Source organism: Panthera leo, chromosome C1 (genome assembly GCF_018350215.1).
Source record: "Panthera leo isolate Ple1 chromosome C1, P.leo_Ple1_pat1.1, whole genome shotgun sequence".
NCBI lineage: Eukaryota > Metazoa > Chordata > Mammalia > Carnivora > Felidae > Panthera > Panthera leo.
The window spans coordinates 80,140,718-80,161,403 of record NC_056686.1 but is presented as its reverse complement, the minus strand read 5'-3'; the positions used below and the strand labels follow the sequence as shown (position 1 = coordinate 80,161,403).

Here is a 20,686-nt window from a genome sequence, read left to right as displayed (position 1 = left end):
TCACTTGAAATTTAGCCCTGAAAACCTCACTATAGGATTTCCAAAAAGTTACACTTATTTTCTATTTTTTAAAGTTTATTTATTTATTTTTGAGGTGGGGGGGCAGGGGCAGAGAGAGAGGGGGAAAGATAATCCCAAGCAGGCTCTGAGCTGTCAGCACAGAGCCCAACCGGGGGTTCCAACCCACTAACCATGAGATCATGACCTGAGCCAAAATCAAGAGTCGGGTAGTCAACCGACTGAGCCACCCAGGCACCCCAGACTTGATTCTTTTTTAATTTGGGTACATAAGTAGTATCTACAATGTAATCTTTCAATAGAAATACAAGAAAATACTCTATGATCAGGGCAGCTTCTTAACGTGCACTTCATGATGAGGAAGCTAGATAATTTTATGTGAAATTCAACCAATTATTCCTAATTGATAAGCTAATCTTAAGTCTTGATTAGGGACTTAAAAATATCAAACAATTTAAAATATAATAAAAAATCTCCCTAATTTACCAAGGACACATAGTTATACCCAAAAGGTTAGAATTAGGTAAACTTGTGAAACTCTGACCAAGTCACAAGCACGGAGGTGGGGATGGGGAGAGATTAACATTGTGTGAGAACGGAAAAGTTGGGAAAAGTCCAACCCTCCCTTGTTTGGCCAGAAATACCATGAGAACAGCTGTTTTCCTGGTGTTCTGGTTGCCACTGGCATTCATAACCAAATGTGCATGGAAATACAAACCAGGGAGGAGAAAAACCCCCAGGCACAAAAGCCCTACAGTTTTCGGTCTTTTGAGCTGAGATTTAGGTCAGCTTGTCCATTTCTCATTCTTTAGGACGTTTTCTCTCTCTCTCCCTCTCTCTCTCCCACACACGGCTCTCTCACACACTCTTAACACACATTCTCTCACAACTCTCTCACACACACACTCTGACACACTCACACAGCTCTCTCACACACTCTCTTAAGCACTCTCACACACTCTTACACACATTTTCTCACAACTCTTTCCCACACACATTCTCTCACACATATTCTCACACATGTGTTCTCTCACACACAGACTCTCTCACACACGTATCCTCTCTCTTATATTCTTTCACAACTCTCTTACACACTCTGACACACTCACACATGCTCTCTCACACATTCTCTCTTACACACATCCTCTCACAACTCTCTCACACACACACACATTCTCTCTCACACTCACTCACTCATTAAAGCTCCCTCTGTCCCTCAAACACACAGGTCACTTCCCATGGCACCTCTAAAAAACAAAGGAGTAAGGAATATTTTAGCATTAAAACAGAAACAAATGTTATTCCTATCTTGTAGTATTTTTTCTTATTCAAACAAAAAGCATGATATTTAATATATTTAAATATATTCAAATAGTATATTTAGTATGTTTAATAGTTAATATATTTAAACATGTTTAAATAATATATTTAATATATATTTAATATATTTTATATATACTAATATATATACAAATATTTAATATTTAAACAAAAAGCATGCCCACAAAAAAGTGTGTGAATTTCATCTGAAAATTCCTCCCATTTGTTCAGCATTTATGTGAGAAGGAAAACCAGCTAAGGCAGGACTCCCTCCCCACCCCACCTCTGCCAGTTTGTTGGCAAAAAAACCCCAACAAACAAAACCATAAACAAAACAGAGGCTGGGGACCAAAAGGTTGCTAGGGGCCGGGTAAGGGATGGGAGCTCAAGAACACTGGAGCCTGCTGAATGGCCACTGTCACAGGTTCACATTCCTGTCCAGGGACCTGCTGTAGTTTTCCAGTGACTAACTTTTCTGCAAGTCAAACACCCCGTGCAATATGCATGACTGAGCTGCCTTACCTTGTCTTTCAGAGTGTTGTAAATGTACTTGAGAATGGTTCTTGGAATCCTTGCCACAGTGATTAAAAATGACCCTTTTATGGCTGTTCCTTGATGGTAGCAGAAAAGAATGGAGAGAGACCAAAGGATTGGGCGATCAGGAGGGTCATTTTTATTTCTGGGAACAAGGGGAAAAAAGGCGACATTTAAAAAACACCATTTAAAACTTCTCTCTGGTTCAAATCATCAGTGGTACTAACATTTATAAAGCAGTAATGCAATAAGCATTTGGCAAAACTTTTATACTCCTTGGTAGCTAAGGTTAAATTCTTTCTTGGACTGACTCCTTTTCATGGCACTCAATGCTACAAACAAACAGAACAGAAAATTAAAAAAAAAAAAAAAGTACTGATGAGTTAAAATAAACGTTTCCCTCTTTACAACACCTCCCCCTCCACCAATTCTTTAAGTCGCCCTATAAATCTCATTTTCAGAAGCTTGATGATATAATAATTTCCAAGGTTTCAATTACATGTGTAAATACTGCCAGCATTAGCTTAGTGATTAAAATCACCACCAGAATCACATGACCAGGAAAGGCAGCCACAGAGATACCAGTGAGCTCCAGCTTAATGTTAAGGGATAGAAAATTCTGGCTTCTGCACAGCTCTAGGCTCCTAAAATCCAGCTGATTTCTGCTCTGCTCTTTAAAGGTCACTTCAGTGTGAATCATTTGTGGAACTTGTCATGACACAGCAAACAAGAATGCAAAAGTCAGTTTCACAGGCAGGGGCGGGGGCGGGGGGGAGAAAAAACTGAAAATGAACAGAACGGGCACAGCCTTCACTCTACCCCAAACCTGAAAGATAAAACAAAGGAGGGAGGGCTGGTGCAACCCCTCCCCTGACCCTCTGAATTCCCGCTGGTGCCAGTTCTAGAAAATGAGGCTCTTTCCGAGAAGCCACCTCGCGGATTCCAAGTGAAGCTTGGTTTCTTCATAATGGATTATTCTACAACTTGCTCCGGTTGCTAATAAGTCACGATGAATTAAGGTTTTGACAACAGCCTAGGTTTTGAGGGAGAAAAGGAATACGGCCAGAAATGTCTCAAGTGTTGGCAATGACTGTATTTTGCTGTTACTGAAATCATCCAGGAAGGAAAAGAGAACGTGAAAAGTAATACTGGGAGCGGAGGAACTGTAATCCAATCATCCCACAAAAAGGGTGATGTGTGTTTCAATTCAGTATTACTGAAAATAGGAAATACCAAGGAAGCTATTGCTGATACGAATTCATTTTGATCTGATAAACTAGGAGACTAATACAGGCCAGGAAAATCTGACACATTTTTTCCCTTTCCTCAGCTTTTTTTTTTTTTTTTTTTTTTTAAGGAAGAATGTTTACTTTTCCATTTAGGAGATTTATGTGCCTCAGAACTCGTTATCGTGCTCGAGAGAGGGTGCAGGGACAAGAGGACAACACCTGCTTTCCATCTGGTGGGGAAACAAATGATGCGTAGGCCACTGTGAATGGAGGCTTTGGAGTCTGGTCCCCCAGGTTTTGAAGTCTGGGGTTGAGCATCATCTTGCTGAGAAGGTTTAGTGGGGACGAGATTAACCATTTCAGGTGGAGTGACTGCTGTGGTCCATGACACATCCTGGCTATCATGCCAGGATCTCCGGGGCTTGGTTGGAAGAAGATGCAGAAGTTCCAGAAGCTGGGTTATCATGTGATGAGAGAGACAACTTTAAAAGGCGGCCCTTTACACTTAGGCCGGCTCGTGGAGCCAGGAGTCATTCAAGACCTGCCCCCACCCCCCCACCCCCAAATTAGAAACGACCCTACAGAAAAGGGTTAAATGAGTGGAGTGTCTTTGAGGCTCCCACATTCTCTTCTTAGACCTTTCTCCATGTTCAAAGGTAACATCACCCTGTTATCTCTCCCTGCTGTATTTCTGCCTGGGGCCTTTGTCTCTGTCTCCTTTACAACCAGCAAAGCCTGTCCCCAGGAGGAGTAACAGAGTGTATCTGGTGGGACTTACAATAATACTTATCTCTGAATTTCATTGTATTTGGAGCACTGGCTTGTGGAATGGCAATGGTGGCAATGCAGTGCTGGGCGTATTGGGCCACCCAGCGGCGAGCCACGAGGAAGCTGGGGCCTCCTGTCAGGCCTACCTTCCGTCTTTAGAGCCTGCTCCATGTGGAGCCCCCGCCACCCCAATTCTGGGGGCGTGGCATGAGAAAGACCTGGGTAGCAGGAGAGAGTAGGGGACTCCAGGATGTGCTGCTTCTCCCTTCTTTTAAACTTGTGGCTGTCCTGAGTGCGAAAGGTGCCCGGCCCCATGCAAGGGAGCCAGTGCCCCAGCACACAGCAGCAACTCAAGTCGCTGGGCAGAGGGCTAATGGTCCCATCCACCCAAGTCCTGTAGCAGCTTCGGGTCATGATACACAAGCACTGTACTGCAACTACCAGTCCTGTGGACAACAGAGCAGAAGGCCAAGCCACTTGGCCTTGAAGCAACTTCAGGGCGCTAGAGGCAAGTCTGAGCTCTACTTAGATGCAGCCTCGTGGTGCGAACTCTTCAATAGGATGGGAAATGAATTTTGTGCCAAGGCTCCTGGACAAGGACGGACATGAATGGGAGGGATGGCCTCCAATGTAAATGGGTCCCAAGCAAAGGAGCACAGTGTGGTCCCTGAAGAGACCCTCTTTTCCTGATGTTTCTTGCAGCAAGATCCCTGCAAGGCTCATGTTTCCAATTCTACGGAAAAAGGAAATTGTCTTTATTATGAAGAACAGGATTCTGTAGCTGTCCTCATCAACTCCTGTTAGGATTAGGAAATCTGTCTCCTAGCTAAATTCTACAGGCTCATCTGTTAGCCCATTTCCCTCACTTCCTTCTCAGTGAATCGAGAGCAGCTGGAAACCATCTTTTGTGTATTTGAAAGTGATGATGACGTCATGCCTCAAGCGTCCCTTCTCCAAATTGCACGGTCCTAGTTCCTTCTATCACATCCCCAGCCACATCTTTATGGCTCTCCCTTGACCCCTCTTCAAGCAAATGGTTGTAAAAGAGAAATTTTACAGGTTGCCATATCCTGATACTTGATGGTGCTTGTATGAACTCGTCAGCTGTCTTACTGCTTAAATGAATGACAGAGCTGATTGCATTCTGGCTATATTTACTCCTTACCCTGAGTGCAGGCTAAAATGAGATATTGGGAACCCCGAGATAAAGAAAAACCTTATTTCAAAATTAGACACAAAGCAAAAAAGACAGTGGAACTCTTTAATAAAGAAACAGTGCTTAAATCAGTCATCATGCATTTTATTTTTATCAAAGTAATATATCAAATATTTTTTGGGGGGAGAACGAGAGAGCGAGCATGTGCAGGGGAAGGGCAGAGGGAGAGAGAGAATCTTAAGCAGGCTCTCCAGCAGACATGGGGCTCAACCTCATGACTGTGAGATCGTGACGTGAGCCAAAATCAAGAGTCAGACACTTAACTGACAGAGCCACCCAGGTGCCCCAGAGTAATACGTAAACTATCTTAAGTCAAATAGCATGAAGCTAACCAGGAAAGATAGCAATTTGCTTTCCCCACTGCTAGTTTTCTTCCCCAGAGGTAATATCCCAGCTATTTCTTCTGAAACTCTCCCCTTATGCTTCTCAATTACGTTCTTCCTGCCAGGTCTTATTTTTTCAGCCTCTTATATTGTCTACTGACTTCTCACTTTGAAAGATGTTTGTTGATTGTTTCTCTTATACAACCTAAACATCTTCCCATTCGCCCTTTCTCAATATAATTATATTGAAGTTTTTAGGGTTTTTTCCCCAGCTTTATTGAGATATAATTGACAGATGACATTGTGCAAATTTAAGGTGTGCGGTGTTTGACCTCATACTTACACACAGCAACATGAGTACCAACACAGCAGTAGCTAACACCCCCATTATGTCGTATAATTACATTCTTTATTGTGGTAAAAACATTTAAGTTCTACTCTCTTAGCAATTTTCTCTGCGCTATCAGCACAGAGCCTGATGCAGGGCTCGAACTCACAAGTGGTGAGATCATGCCCTGAGCCAAAGTCTGACACTTAACTGACTGAGCCACCCAGGCGCTCCTCTTAGCAATTTTCAAGTATATGATACAGTCTTATTAACTATTATCACCACGCTGGACATTAGATCCCTAGAACTTATTCATCCTAACTTGAAGTTTATGACCTTTTATCAACATCTGCCCATTTCCCCCAGCTGTACAACACCTGTTAGTCACCACTCTGTTTCTTTGTTTCTACGTTTCGCTTTTTAAGATTCTGCATATAAACGAGATCATATAGTATTTGTCTTTCTCTGACTTATTTCACTTATTAGCATGATGCCCTCAAGAGCCAATATTTTCACAAATGGCAAGATTCTCTTCTTTCTCATGACTGAATAAAATTCCATTGTGTGTATACACCACATCTTTATCCATTCATCTATTGATTAACATTTGGGTTGTTTCCATAGCTTGGCATTGTGAATAAAACTGCAATAAACACGGGAGTGCAAATATCTCTTTGAGATCCTATTTTCATTTCCTTTGGATATATACCCAGAAGTGGGATTGCAGGATCATATGGTAGTTCTATTTTTAATTTCTGAGGAAACTCCATACTGGTTTTTCCATAGTGGCTGTACCAATTTACATTCGCACCAACAGTGCACAAGGGCTCCCTTTCTCCACATCCTTGCCAACACTCTTATCTCTTATCCTTTTGATGACAGCCATTCTAACAGGTGTGAGGTGATATCTCCCTGTGGTTTGGATTTGCATTTCCCTGATGATTAGTGATGCTGAACACCTTTTCATGTACTTGTTTGTCATTTATATGTCTTCTTTGGAAAGATATCTATTCAGTTCATTTGTTCAGTTTTTAATAGGATTTTGTTGTTGTTATTATTGAATTATATGAGTTCTTCATATATTTTGGATAGTAACTTCTCATGAAATATTTTATGTGCAAATGTTTTTTTCCCTTTTCATTTTATTTTTTTTTCACTGTGCAGAGTTTTTTAGTTTGATGTAGTCTCACTTTTTTTTTTTTTTGCAGTTTTTACTTTTGTTGCTATGCTTTTGTGTCATATTCAAAAAAACATTGCTAAGGCCAATGTCAAGGAGCTTTGTCCCTATGTTTTCTTTAGGAGGTTTATGGTTTCAGTTCCTATGTTTAAGTCTTTAAACCATTTCAAATTAATTTTTTGTGATATAAGATAGGGGTGTAATTTCATTCGTCTATAGTTACTAGTTTTCCCAACACCTATTAAAGAGACTATCCTTTTCCCTTTCTGGGCTCTTGATTCTGTTCCACTGATCTACGTGTCATTTTCATGCCAGTGCCACACTGTTTTGATTACTATAGCTTTGAAGCGTAATTTGAAATCAAGAAGTGTGATGCCTCCAGGTTTGTTCTTCTTTCTCATGACTGCTTTGGCTATTCAGGATCTTTTAATACCACACACGTTTTAGAATTGCTTTCTTTTTCCTGTGAAAAATGACATTGGAGTTTTGATAGGAAATGCATTGAATCTATATATGGCTTTGGACAGTATGAACATTTTAACATGAAATGTCTATTTGTGTATTCTTCAATTTCCTTCATCAAAATCTTACGGTTTTCAGGATACAGATTGTTTACTTCCTTGATAAACTTATTCCTAAGTATCTTATTGTTCTTAATGCTATTGTGAATGAGATTGTTTTGTTTTTCCAATATGTTGTTAGAATACTAAAACACAACTGTTTTCTGCAATGTTGATTTTGTATCTTGCAATTTTCCGGAATCCAATCATTACTTCTAACAGTTTTTTAGTGAAGTTTTTAGAATTTTTCTCCATATAAGACCATATCATCTGCAAACAAAGACAATTTTACCTCTTTCTCTGATTTAGATATCTTTTATTTCTTTTTGTTGCTCTGGCAAGGACTTCCAGTACTATGTTGAATAGGAGTGGTGAGACTGGGCACTTTTGTTCATGATCTTAGAGAAAAAACTTTCAATCTTTTACCATTGAGTATGTTTTAGTTAATATTTAGTGTTTACATTATCCATATATAAGTAACACTCACAACTGATCTAAGTAGTATATTCTTTAAAAAAATTATATATTTATCTTTATTGACTTATAAACCAAGTACTGTATTCTGATTATAATTCCTTTCCTATGCAACTTTTGGGTTTTCCTGAAGTTAATAATTGTTTCACATTTTTTATTTTGTCTGGTTTCCCATTGGCTTTACTGAACGCTTCACCAAAGTGTAAATCTTTCCTCTGCATGTTCGAATACATCTGGTATTCTCTTAGTTTCTTTTTTCCCTTTTTTTCCTCCTTGGAGACATGCCTCCTGGAGTCCACTGCTCTCCTGCTTCTCCTTGGACTAGGTTTTTTTGTTTGTTTGTTTGTTTGTTTGTTTGTTTTTGAGAGAGTGCTCCTGGGCAAGCAAGCAAGGGAGGGGAAGAAAGAGACAGAGAATCTCAAGCATGCTCTCCACCCAGTGCAGAGCCTGATGCAGGGCTCGATCTCATAACGATGAGATCATGACCTGAGCCAAAATCCAGTCAGATGCTTAACTGACTGAGCTACCCAGTCACCCCATAGATGTTTTTTATACCTGCTGCATAGCTACCCTTCTGGGATTTCCCTGTTCTTTTTTTATGGTGTTGGAGCCCATTTCCTGAAACTCATGTTTTCATCTCTGGTTTACTTGTCCATTTCAGAGCAGAACACCCTTTCTAAAAAAGGATATGGGGAGTGAAGTCTTTTGGGATGTTGCAGTCCTGAACATGACTTTATTCTCTTTTACCCTTGACTGACAGTATGAATAGGCATAGAATTCTAGATTGGGAAATAATCTCTCCTTGTTTGCTCCATTGTATTCCTGGGTCAGAGTTACTGTTGAACATCAGACCCCATTCTAGTTCTTGATCCTTTGCCTGTGATCTAGTCTTCCCTTTAGAAACTTCTGGGATCTTCCCCTTTACTCATGTCCTCCAGCTCTGGGAAATTTTCTTTGATAATTTCCTCCCTTCTTTTTCCTTTGTTCTCTATTTCTGGAACTCTTATTAGTCAGATATTGGGTCTCCAAAATGTTTCCTCTAACTTTATTTATTTTCCTTTATTTTCCATTTGCTTTGTCCTTTTTGCTGTACCTTCTGGAAAAATTATTTAATTTTATATTTTAATCCTTGAATAGAAAAATTTCACTTTTGCAATCATATTTTTAATTACTAAGAGGTATTTTATTCCTTTTTTGGGTACTTATTTTATGGATGCAGTATTTCTTTGTTCTGAGAATATTATAGTTCATTTTTTTTTTTTTTTTTTGCAGTTTTTTTTTTCTGCTGCCTGCTCTGTCTCCATTTTCCCTAATTCCCTCTGTTTGTTTGGTTCATTTCAAACTTTTTCGTTCACTAGAGGCTTTCTGTGAATGTTTAATAATCACTGGCTACCAATCCATATTTAAGACTGAGGCCCTAAAGAGAGAATTGGAAGCTCTGTATGAGGGGTGACAGTTGCCTGGTGAGTTTCACTGTCTGGTTCAGTCAGGGAATCATTTCACTGAGGGACTCCTCCCCCTGCCCCAACCAGGTTATCTGTAGGTCCTTACTTTGGGTTGGTAATTTCTCCAAAGAATCCTCTAATCTCTTGTGGGGGTGGGGGTGGAGGTGGGGGCAGGATATCAACCTGCTCTCAACATCCTAGGAGCTGAGCCATGGAATGCGTGTTGGTGGTGGCAGTGGGGGGGAGGGGGTCCTCACTATTCTTCACCAGGACCCCCCTTCCACTTATCCCCCCTTCTTTCAGTACACAGCCTCGCCCCCAACCTCAGCTGTGCCAGATACCCCAAGTCCAGACCCTTTCTGCTTTACCTCTCCGGAGAACAAAGCTCCTGTCTTCTGCTGGTTTGGGGGAAGGGCCCTGGAGCCTAACTACTCTTTAGGAAGACCTGTAGCTAACCGTCAGAAGTACATTTCACACTTGAATTCCAGTTTTTTGACTGGAATTTTTGTGACTCAAGTATCTTATTTTCGCCTCCTCACCCCAGAGACAGGCCTTTTTAGGTTTATGCAGTCTGCTCAGTTGCTACCCATCCATCCTCTCTCCAGCTTTCGTCATTTGGTTGATGTTTCCTTTCTCTGTCATTTCCTACTGTCCTGGTGTGTTCGTGCCTCCTCTCTCATTCTTTCGGGTTTGGTGGGGAGGGGGGTGGGGGGAGGAGGAGGAGGGGTTAGGAGACAGATATATGCTTCACTGGAAGTGTAAAGCAAAACCCTCATTGAAAATGATTTGGCTTTGTGCTTCTAAGATAACACAAAATCACTGCTATCAGACAGATGTAAGTTACCTGCTGGCCAATGTGGTTAAAATAATCTTTGCTCTCGTACTCAGGAGCAAGCAGCACATGCCACCCACCCCCCAGGGCACAGAGGTTCTCAAGGCCAAGGGCTACAGCCCCTGTGTGCGTCCCACAGAGTCTGTAGGGACGAAGACTCCCAAACAGCACCCTTGTATTAAAACCCACGGGGTTCCTTACTGTCGGGAGGTAATTGCTCACTGGGATGAATCATCCCTGGTTGACTTTCTTACCCCCATGAATACTCATGCTTATCTGCTCATTTGGCCTGAAAGATTAGAGGAGGATCAGCCCTATTGGGAGTAAACTTCCTGTTCTCAGTCCAACCCTGTCATTGTCCTGGCCTGCTCCACTTGCCTGTGGTTTTATCTTTGCCCCATGGAGAGTCACACACAAAAAAATGTTTTTTTTGGGGGGGTGGGGAGTCCTCAGTTATTTTGATGAGGTAATGGGGTGAAAACATTTAAGTAAGTGTCACGGTGAACAAAGAAGTCATTAACTCACTAGTATTTAACTATATGAATACGAACTATATTTTGGAGTTGTATACAATTTCCTTAGGATTAAAAATTATTTTCTGGGGTCCCCTGACCCCGGTTTGAGTCCCGTGCTGGGCTTTCTTCTGTCAGCGCAGAGTCCACTTTGGATTCTCTGTCTCCCTCTCTCTTTGCCCCTGCCCTGCACATGTGCCCTCTCTTTCTCTCAAAAATAAATAAACATTAAAACAGTTTTCCAAGACGACATTCTCACTTACATAGGATAAAATAATGCTTGCAGAACTTACTGACATGTGTTCCAAATAGACCGGTAATTTTTTTTAAGTTTAAAGACAATGAGAATGAATATTTACCGAAGTCAACCTTTCCTTTCAGCTGTCTTTCAATTCTAAGTAGTTTGGTTATGCCCCCTGCTTTGCTTCCTTCTGAATTTTCTAGCTCAAAGCAAGAGAGCTTGGAAATGTGACAAATTTAAGGTATACTATTTCTTTTCACTACCAAATGAGCATCGTGCTCCAATTTTTACCTTAGTTTTCTGCCAACTGCTTTTAAGACTCCAAAATATCTTTTGTGACACCCAACATGAAGCACATAGACAAATCAATAGGAGCCACACGCTAGACCTACCTGTTGAAATAGCAAGTAACAAGTGCGCCGGCTACAGTCATTTGCTGGCATGCAAGGATGAATTCGCTAGTCCAGATGAGGCCAATCAAATGGTACCACCACATATACCGAATGCCTAAAATAGGCTTATATTCCACTTGGCCACCTTCAATAACCTGTGCAGCTCCTAAAGTTTAAAACACAAACATTCTTTACACCAATGTTTTCCTAAGCACGGAAGATGATTCAACAGGCCACACTTCCTCATGGCTGGCTGTTGGTGTTATGTGAAACACAGATGCCAAAGTCAAGTTTGAAGCATCCGCCATAATTGAAGGTCTTCACAGCACAAACTAAAAAATGAGAACACACTTTTAACTTAGGAATAATATTCATAACGATATTTATAATGACTGAGGGGTGGGCGATTTGTGAGACATTTGACCCGTACGCAATGGTCATTTCACTTTGTAGATACGAAAACTGAGGTCTGGAAGAATCAAGAAACTTTCAGAAAGTCTCACTGCTCATGATTAGTGGAAGGAGCACATAAGCCCAGACACATTCGACTCTAAAACCCATGGTTTTTCTACCACACCACTTTGTGACACAAATAAAGCTTGTTAAATTGGTGAAATCATACAAAGCCATTAGGACTATATTCTAGACCCCTGCTCCACCAAAAACATAGAGTTCCTAAAAGAGACAAGGTCTTCATTTTTCCAAGGGATTCACTTCAGGTTTCATTTCAAGGACTAACTCTTCTAACACATTTATAGTATCTATTGGAGGGGCGCCTGGGTGGCTCAGTCAGTTAAGTGTCTGACTTTGGCTCAGGTCATGACCTCACAGTTCATGAGTTCGAGTCTTGCGTCAGGCTCTATGTTGACAGCTCAGAGCCTGGAGCCTGCTGCGAATTCTGTGTCTCCCTCTCTCTCTGTTCCTCCCCCGCTCGCAGTCTCTTTCTCTCAAAAATAAATAAAGATTAAAAAAATAATAAAATATCTATTGGGTTTCCGTGTTAAACTTCTAGGTTCATATCTTGCCTTTATCCTTTCCTGGTTAGACTGGGGCAAACTATTTAGTCTCCTTTGGGAGACTAAACTTCCTGTTGGTAGTTTAAATGAGATTACATGGTAAATGCTGAAGATAGGGCCTGGTCCATGGAAATTTCATTTTGTGAGCGGTCATGATTTTATTAAATTTCAGGAACTCAATACTGTATTAAATCAAGACCAGCATGGTAACCCCAACAATGCCCTGCCATTCCCATGGCTATACCCTGCTTTATTTGCCCTCATCTAAAGAAGCCCCTGAATTATACCCTGGAATTAGCCCTGCAATTCAATTCAGTTCAGTTTGGATTTAGTAAATCCAAATCCCAGCTCAGTGGCTATGCTTGATTGCTAGATGCTCTCCATTATGTATTTAAAATAAACTACCGTTAAGTAAGAGATAGGCACTTCAGTCTTTGGCAAAACCAACAACTTGGACAACATTTAAAGATAGTTTCAGATTTTCCTTCTTAGGTATAAATCGATTTTAGGTTCATAATTCACGTGTCTGTAGACATTCACAATAGGGTCTCTGCAAAGGAAGTGGGAGAAGATAACCATGCTGTAGCGCAATGTGATTCCACAGATGAAGGCTGGCCTTAGTTCCTTAGGCTCTGTGTTCTGCTGAACAAGAGTCACATTGTGAAAAAACAGTGGGGCAGCTTGATTTACAGAGAAGTTAATATTTGATTGAGCGCTGGGCTCTTTCTGCCTTAGAGGCAATTTCTGTTTCAGGTACAGCACTGATAAGTGTTTATGCTTTTCCAAAATAAGTGTGCCTCAGGAAAGCATTCCCAACGCTAAAGGAAGCAACCCCTCACCACTAACACACGGGCTTAGGTAGGTCAGGTCGATGGAGACTTGGAGAATCGCTCCAAAGAATATCAGAAGTGAGCAAGGCCAGCCAACAAGCACACTGTATTTCCTGGGGATAGACTGCGGTTTCACAAGAACATGCTGACAGCGTGTCCCGTGGTTTGGGGGTGAACATTTCCATAGAATAGGAGGGATGCTTTCTTTGACAGATGAAAGGTAAATACAGAGGCCCGGGAGGCTAATGGGGGACAGTCTCTTCTTGGCTGCCTTGTGCCATCAAGAGCACAGTCATACATATTCCAGCTCGGCACACTGAGGGGCAAGAGTGAGTGGCTAAAGTAAGTCAAGGTTCACATAAGCCTTCAAATCCATGGCAGTCACCAAAGAAGCAGGATCTAGAAATTCTGGTCACTGCTGTCTTTGAATATCTTTGTCTAAACCATCTTCTGTTTGTTCCTCTGGTTCATTTATACCAGGCTGTTTACAGATTTTCCTTTAGGGCAGGGTTTCTCAACTTCTCAACATGCCAACTGACATTTCAGACCAGATAATCCTTTTTTTTGGGGGGGAGGGAGGGGGTGGGCTGCCTGTGCACTGTAGGATATTTAGCATTATCCCTGGCCTCTACCCACTACGTGCCAGGAGCAACCTCCCTCCCCTCCTCTAGTTACAACAACCCGAAATGTCTCCAGACACTGCCAAATGCCACCTGGGGGATAAACCTGTTACTCAAGAAGCACAGTTTCAGGCAAACATTTTCTGAAGAATGAGGTGCTGTGGCTCCAGGGTGAAAGCCTAGCAACTAGTGGTTACAGCCTGTGGGTGGGGCAGGCGTGTTTATGCGCACAAGACTGCCCTCTCCTGGATGACAGTGTCAGTGCAGGCAAGAGCCCCTCATCAAAGGAGGAGCTGCTTTGTCGATAAGGACTGTTAACAACATAGTCACTACAACGTGTAGCTAACACGGGCTAATGGGCACTGGACTTCAGACAGATCCCAAGATATTGTGGATCTCAAGAATAAAGGTGCAAAGGGTACTGAAATGGGAGAGGACTTGGTTCCAGTCTCGGCTGTGACACTTGTGATAAGCAACCTGGGTCCCTGTTCCCTCATTGTAAAGATAAAAAGGGTGGACAAGATGAACCCTGAGGCAGTGGTTATAGGCTTAGGCTTGAGTCACACAGGCTGAGATTTATATCTATCTCCGCACCATCCCCTAATGACTGACCAGGCTCAGGCAGAGGGGACCTTGTAACATCTGTCTCATCACGTGCAATCTGAAGACATTTACACCTACTCCTCATGTCCTTGGTGACCCTGTCCAGTCTTGTGGCTACGAGCGCCATGCATGCAGCTACTCTGAGGATTAAATGGGTAAGACACTTGAACAAATGAGTTCCAGACAGGTTAGCTGTAACTGAAATACAGGTAGACAGAATTCCAGTTCTGGACTTAACGTATATTTATTAAGTATCTACTATACGTTGGAATTATGCTAGACATCAGCAATTAAGGTGGGGGATGTGAAAGAAGCAAACAAGAAATCAGAAAGAAGATACCATCTGAGTGACTCTCAGGAACTCACATGTTGGTTTATTGGTCTATTCATCTCTCCTTCTGGACTGTTCCTAATTTCTCCTTCAACCTCTAAGGGTTTTTCCCCCCCATTGTCACGCTCTCTCAATGATCTCACCTCTGGTTTCTCTGAGAAAATTGAAGCAATCAGAAAACCTCTGCCAGTACCTACCCCTGACATCTACCTGCCATCAGCATGAGCCCATTACCTGACCCCTACTTAATATGATAAATTGTCAGTGACCCTAAGGCTAACCCCTCCTCTGGATCTCCCTTCTCACCTACTGATGATAGCTATTCAGCAATATTCCCCTCTTTTTTCTTTCATCCAAGTATTCCTCTCAACCAAATCATTTTTTTTTTTTTTAATTTTTTTTAACGTTTATTTATTTTTGAGACAGAGTGAGACAGAGCATGAACGGGGGAGGGGCAGAGAGAGAGGGAGACACAGAATCAGAAGCAGGCTCCAGGCTCTGAGCCATCAGCCCAGAGCCCGACGCGGGGCTCGAACTCACGGACTGTGAGATCGTGACCTGGGCCGAAGTCGGACGTCTAACCGACTGAGCCACCCAGGTGCCCCTCAACCAAATCATTTTTAACCACTTCTCGTCTTTAACAAAACCTACTCTTGACTCTCCTCCAGCTTCCTTGCCTTCTGTCTATTCCTCTTAATTTTTTAAAAATAGTTTAGTTATTTATTTATTTTAAAATAATCTCTACACCCAATGTGGGGCTCAAACTCACAACCCTGAGATCACAAGTCACGTGCTCTTCTGACTGAGCCAGCCAGGTACTCCTCTGCTCCTCTTTACGGCCCAATTCCTCAAGACTGCCTCTACTTACTCTTTTCAATTCTTTTCTCCCTCTTTCTCTTAAACCCACTGCAATCATGATCCACTCCCTCTCACTTCCCTCAAGCGGTTTTGTTTCACCTCTACGCTGCTAGATTCAGTGGATAGTCTTTGGGTCTTATCCCACTTGGTAGCAGCATTTGACACACTGGACGCCACTCACATATCCCTGAAGCCCCAGCCAGCCTCATTTCTGTATTCCTCCTCAGCTCCAGGACCTCTCAACCACTGAAGATTCCCAGAGTATAGTCCTTAAATTTCCACTCTTCTCTCTCTGCACTCATTCTATTCTCATAGTTTTAAATACCATTTATATGCTCCCAAATTTCCAAGCGAGATCTCTAACTGGGACCTCTCCAGAAACTTCAGACTCAACCAGCTAACTGCCCACTTGACATCTCCATCTGGCTGCCGAAGAGACATCTCAGTTAACACAATCAAAACCAATATGATCTCCCCTGAAATGCTCCACTCAGAGTCTTGCCCCATCTCAGCTCATGGCAGTCCCATCCTCCAGCTGCTCACTGTCATCTTTAAATCTCTTTCCTTCACATCCCTCCACAAATAAATTGGGAAATCCTTCAGAATAGACACAGAATCCAATACGTCAAACCATGGCCATTATGCTCCTCCCTAGACGGCTGCCTGTAAAACGTCAGTCAGATCATGTAAATATTCTACTTAAAACTGTAATGGCTTCCCATCTCAGATTGGAACCAGAGCTCCTATAAAGGCTACAAGCCCAGAGGATTTGACTCCATGCCCTCTCTGACCCCCTTCTGACTCCACTCCAGTGGAAGAGGACTGCCTGCTGTGCCCCCAGTACTCATGCCTCTTGCTGTTCCCTTTACCAAGAACACGGTCCCTTCCCTTATACAGCCTCATGGCTCTGCCTCTACCACCTTCAAATCATTGTTCACATATCCCCTTCTCAATGAGGCCCTCCCCCACTCACCACATTTAAAATTTCACTGCCCCTTGGGGCACCTGGGTGGCTCAGCCACTTGAGCATCCGACTTCAGCTCAGGTCATGATCTCATGGTTCGTGAGTTCGAGCCCCGCATTGGGCTCTGTGCTAACAGCTCAGGGCCTAGAGCCTGCTTCGGATTCCATGTCTCCCTCTCTCTCTGCTCCTCCCCTGCTCGCACTCTGTCTCTCTCTCTCAAAAATAAAGATTAAAAAAAATGTTTTTTAAAATTGCACCTCCCCTTAAGCATTTCTCATTCTTCCCCTCTGCTTTAATTTTCCCCATACCACTTATCAACTTTTAATGTATTGTGAATTCACTTACATATTTTATTTAATGCCTGTCCCCCTATCCTCCTCTAGCTACAAAACTAGAAGGAAAGCTGTACCTTTAGCTTCTACAACAGGGTCTGATACAGTAAATATTCAATAAATATTTATTGAACGAACAACTGAATCAAACTTCCTCAGCATAGCATATGTATATCTCAATGTATCCTATATATCCCTAATATATCCTACAGATATAGGATCTCTATATCCTATAGAGATCTGAGACAATTTTCTGGACATCATCCATATAACCTGGAGGAAATTCATCATGAAGCTAACCATAAATCTAGAAACTATAAGCAAGCTTTAAAGCATTTTGAAAGACTAAGGTGACATTCATGATCATATACATGGCAATTTCTCAAGGACGGCAGTCCAGATGGTTGGGATAATTTCCCAAAGGAAGCGGGTCCAACTTGGAAGGGTTCGACTTTCTAGTACATTCTATGTACTGGCCTCTTCCAGCAAATTGGCCCAAGCGTCCTAGTGACATCCCTCCTGCCCGTGTCTCCCACTGGCTCAGCTTCTACTCTGACAGCATGAAGATTAGGGGGAAAGAGAAGAAAATCTCGATGTAGAGCCTATGTCTATATCTCATTTCACACAGCACTGATGCAAATCCACTCACTGATTCAGGACACATTTACTGAACTCATTTAGGGGCTGTACGCTGAATAAAGAGACACAGAAAGAAAAAGACATGGCCCCTGCCCTCAGGATGTCCATTCCCTAGTTGGATGGTAACAAGTCATTAACTTGCGTTATTGTTCTTCATAGGACTTCTCACCGTCTACATATATTTACTTATTTATTCCCTCTTTCCCCACTCACTAGCGCCTCTGCCTCATTCACGGCTGTACCTCCAGTTCCCAGGCCTGCAACTGTACGCTTGCAATGAATATCTGCTGAAAGAATGAAGAATATTAAAAAATGCAAGGAAAATGAAGAAGCACAATTAAGTATGCCTGGGGAATTCATAGATTTTCTAAGAAATATAATGCTCAAAACAATTCTTGGAGAATGACTAGCTGTCTAAGCTGTTTCGGGTAGAAAGGGGCAAGTTGGGAAGAGGAGATGTTTCCAGATGAAGGTCACAGCAGGGGCAAAGGCACGAAGATGTTCATGGAGACTGTTTTCCTTTGCACTTTCCCAAAGGGGCTATAAACTTCCAAAAATCAGGAGCTGCTTCAAATCTCTCTTGTGCAAGTTCCCTCCACCTGTTCCTAGGACAGGTGGGGGCTGCTAGGAGGTTTTTGTGAACTAATGTCAATCATTTTCTAGATCTCTCATCACTTAAAAAAGAAGACAATTGTCTTTTAAACTGTGCTCTCAAATATGCCAGGCAGAGCAGAGAGTAAAGCTGAAGCTAGTTCCAGGTACTCTTTAGTTAACAGTAATTCCCAATATAAGGAACATATATGGTCCTTTATTTGCAAAGCAAAGTTCTGGCCCCATCTCGGCCTCCTCACATCCCTGTAAAGCATCTGGGGAAAGCATCATTTTTCTATTGCAAAACTGGGGAAAGGGAAGCACAGAGGATTAACGCCCAAGGAAGCCCAGAGCCAGCTAGATCCTGGGTCCCTTGATGGGACACCCTTTGTCCAACCCTACTACCTCCTTTCCAAGCATGGCCCTCTGCCTGTCCCAAGCATGCCAAATCCATCCCTGTGATCACCTAACTGCAGCACGTAGGGGGAGAAAGTGCCAGCCCAAGATGGGCCTCTTCCACGGTTGACCCTGGGGCTTCCAGACCACCTTAATGACAACGGCGCATAATGAGACCACGTGGGCTCCCTCCAACCTGCCACCTGCACCTGCTGGGTTCCCAAGGTTATTACAGTTTTCACTTTCTTCCACTGGATTTTAGCAGTCGTTGTCACATTGTCGGTAGCAGACAAGTCCCGATGGGCTAATAAATGTCATTGCTGGAGGGCCGTGATGTGCTCTGCTGAAACAATCCCCAAACAAGCCAGAATTTGTCAACTAGCTCAGAGGCTGATTTATAGTCACTGGAGAAATTGCTCATCTGGACAAAAAAACCCCAAGTTCACTCTTTCTGTATTTTTTTTCTTTTCTACACATTAAAATATTAGTTTCTTCAACCATCTGACACGACATTACCCACTGTGGACACTGCCACAGCACTGAAGAACTGGAGGATCCTGTAACTGCCTGAGGGGACGTGAAGTGAAACCGTCAGGCGCTGCGTAGCCATCTCTGACCACCCACATCACTTGGCTTCTTTTCACAAGCTCTGAGGGCAGCCCCCAGCCTCCCACAAGCGTGGCCGGGGCATCTCCCAGAGGTCAAAATGACATGAGGCAAAGAAATGACCCGCCCACACCCAGAGTGGTGGCTTGGCACCGAGTGAAAAGGCCTTTGAGAACAAAGGAGTTCTGTGCACCTGGTTCAGCCCACAGGTGAGTGGAGAGTCAGGTGGCCTGAGGGGACAGCAGTCTGTTTGTGTTTTTTGTTTTGTTTTTTTTTTTTTTACGATGCCCGAGCCCAGGGTGGAGGGAAGGCTACAGCTCTGTGTGATCCCTTCTCTCCTGTAAAGGGAAGATCAGTTAGCTCACCGGCCTAGGTCAGGCCCCGGGGACCCAGCTTTTCCTGCCCTTCTGCTCCTCACCCTCTTGCCTGGTTTCCTCCTTCCGCTGACAGGGAATGGCTGCACCTCAGCACATGGCCTCTGAGGTGCTCCCTTTGGCCCCACGGAATCACCTTCCTGGCTCCCTGCCTCTCCTGTTCTCAGTCCCGGGGCAGAGGCTACTTCATGCCCCCTAAGTCCTGGGCCCAACTTGGGCCTAACGGGGAGCTGAAGGGGCACCACGCTGGCAGCTCACTCCCAAGGCAGCCCTGGGCTTGTTCCTTCCAGCTGCACCTCAATCCCAGGACTGGCTCTCTCCTTGTCCTCTCCTGGTGCTTGCCTGTGACCCCTGTCGAATCCCCTCTGGCTTCTTTCTGCATTTTCTGATCTGGCAATTTCTAGCCCATCCTCTGAGAAGCCCTCCCTGGCTCCCAAAGTGGGTTAGAGCCCCGTTCCGCCGCTCTTGGAGCTTCCCCAAATTTCTCCTAGTGTGACATTCATCGATTTTCACCATGAGCGCATGTCTAATTGTCACTGTGTCCTACTCAACTCTAAGTGCTGTGAGGAAAGACCACCATTCCTCCCTAGGGCCTTGCCCAGGGCCTCGGCCCCGAGACGCTCCCCTAACCCTTACGAATCAAAGCAAGAACAAATGAATGTGCCCCACCTCAAAGTACTATGGGATAACATGGGGACAATTTCCTTCAGCCACGCTCACAGCCGACAAGGAACAGTGGGGTGGGCGGCTGTGCCCTAGAGGCTGGAGGAGGAACGAAGTTCCTTCCCTGGTCATGAGCCATATTTCCCACGACCTCACCCTTTCTCTGGTGATTCTTTAGGGCAGGGGTTCACGTACTACAGTCCAACACCCAGTGTGCCACCCCGTCACCCTTCCCTCCCAGCCCAAATTGGCTTTGACCTCTGGCCCTGCCATGTTGTCCTGTAACCACAGACCCCAAACACACCATTATGGGCACAGGCCACATCCGCCAGCCAGCTGCTGTGGTCACGATACTGCTTTGACTTGACAGAAAACTGCGGAGGCCCATTCTGTGTCCCAGCAGCCACGGGAAATGTGAGATGGTGGAGAGAGCACGGGTCCCTTCCTAGGGCTCCAGAGCCAGAGAGAGCCTCGCACTTCCTAGCTGCGTGACC

General features: G+C 43.5%; 1 protein-coding gene across 5 annotated transcripts in view; it reads right to left on the bottom strand.

Annotated features, from left to right (window-relative positions):
• SLC44A3 (solute carrier family 44 member 3) overlaps window positions 1-20,686 on the bottom strand; it is a 108,213-nt gene that overhangs the window by 45,450 nt on the left and 42,077 nt on the right. For all 5 annotated transcript variants that reach the window (XR_006206388.1, XR_006206387.1, XR_006206386.1 and 2 more), the window contains exons 10-11: window positions 11,370-11,535; window positions 1,861-2,017 (exon numbers count right to left, since the gene is read on the bottom strand). Coding sequence is in view for 2 of the 5 variants with exons in the window: in XM_042952934.1 (XP_042808868.1) it covers window positions 1,861-2,017; window positions 11,370-11,535 (323 nt within the window). In the remaining 3 variants the exon portion in view is untranslated. The remainder of the gene's footprint in view (window positions 1-1,860; window positions 2,018-11,369; window positions 11,536-20,686) is intronic.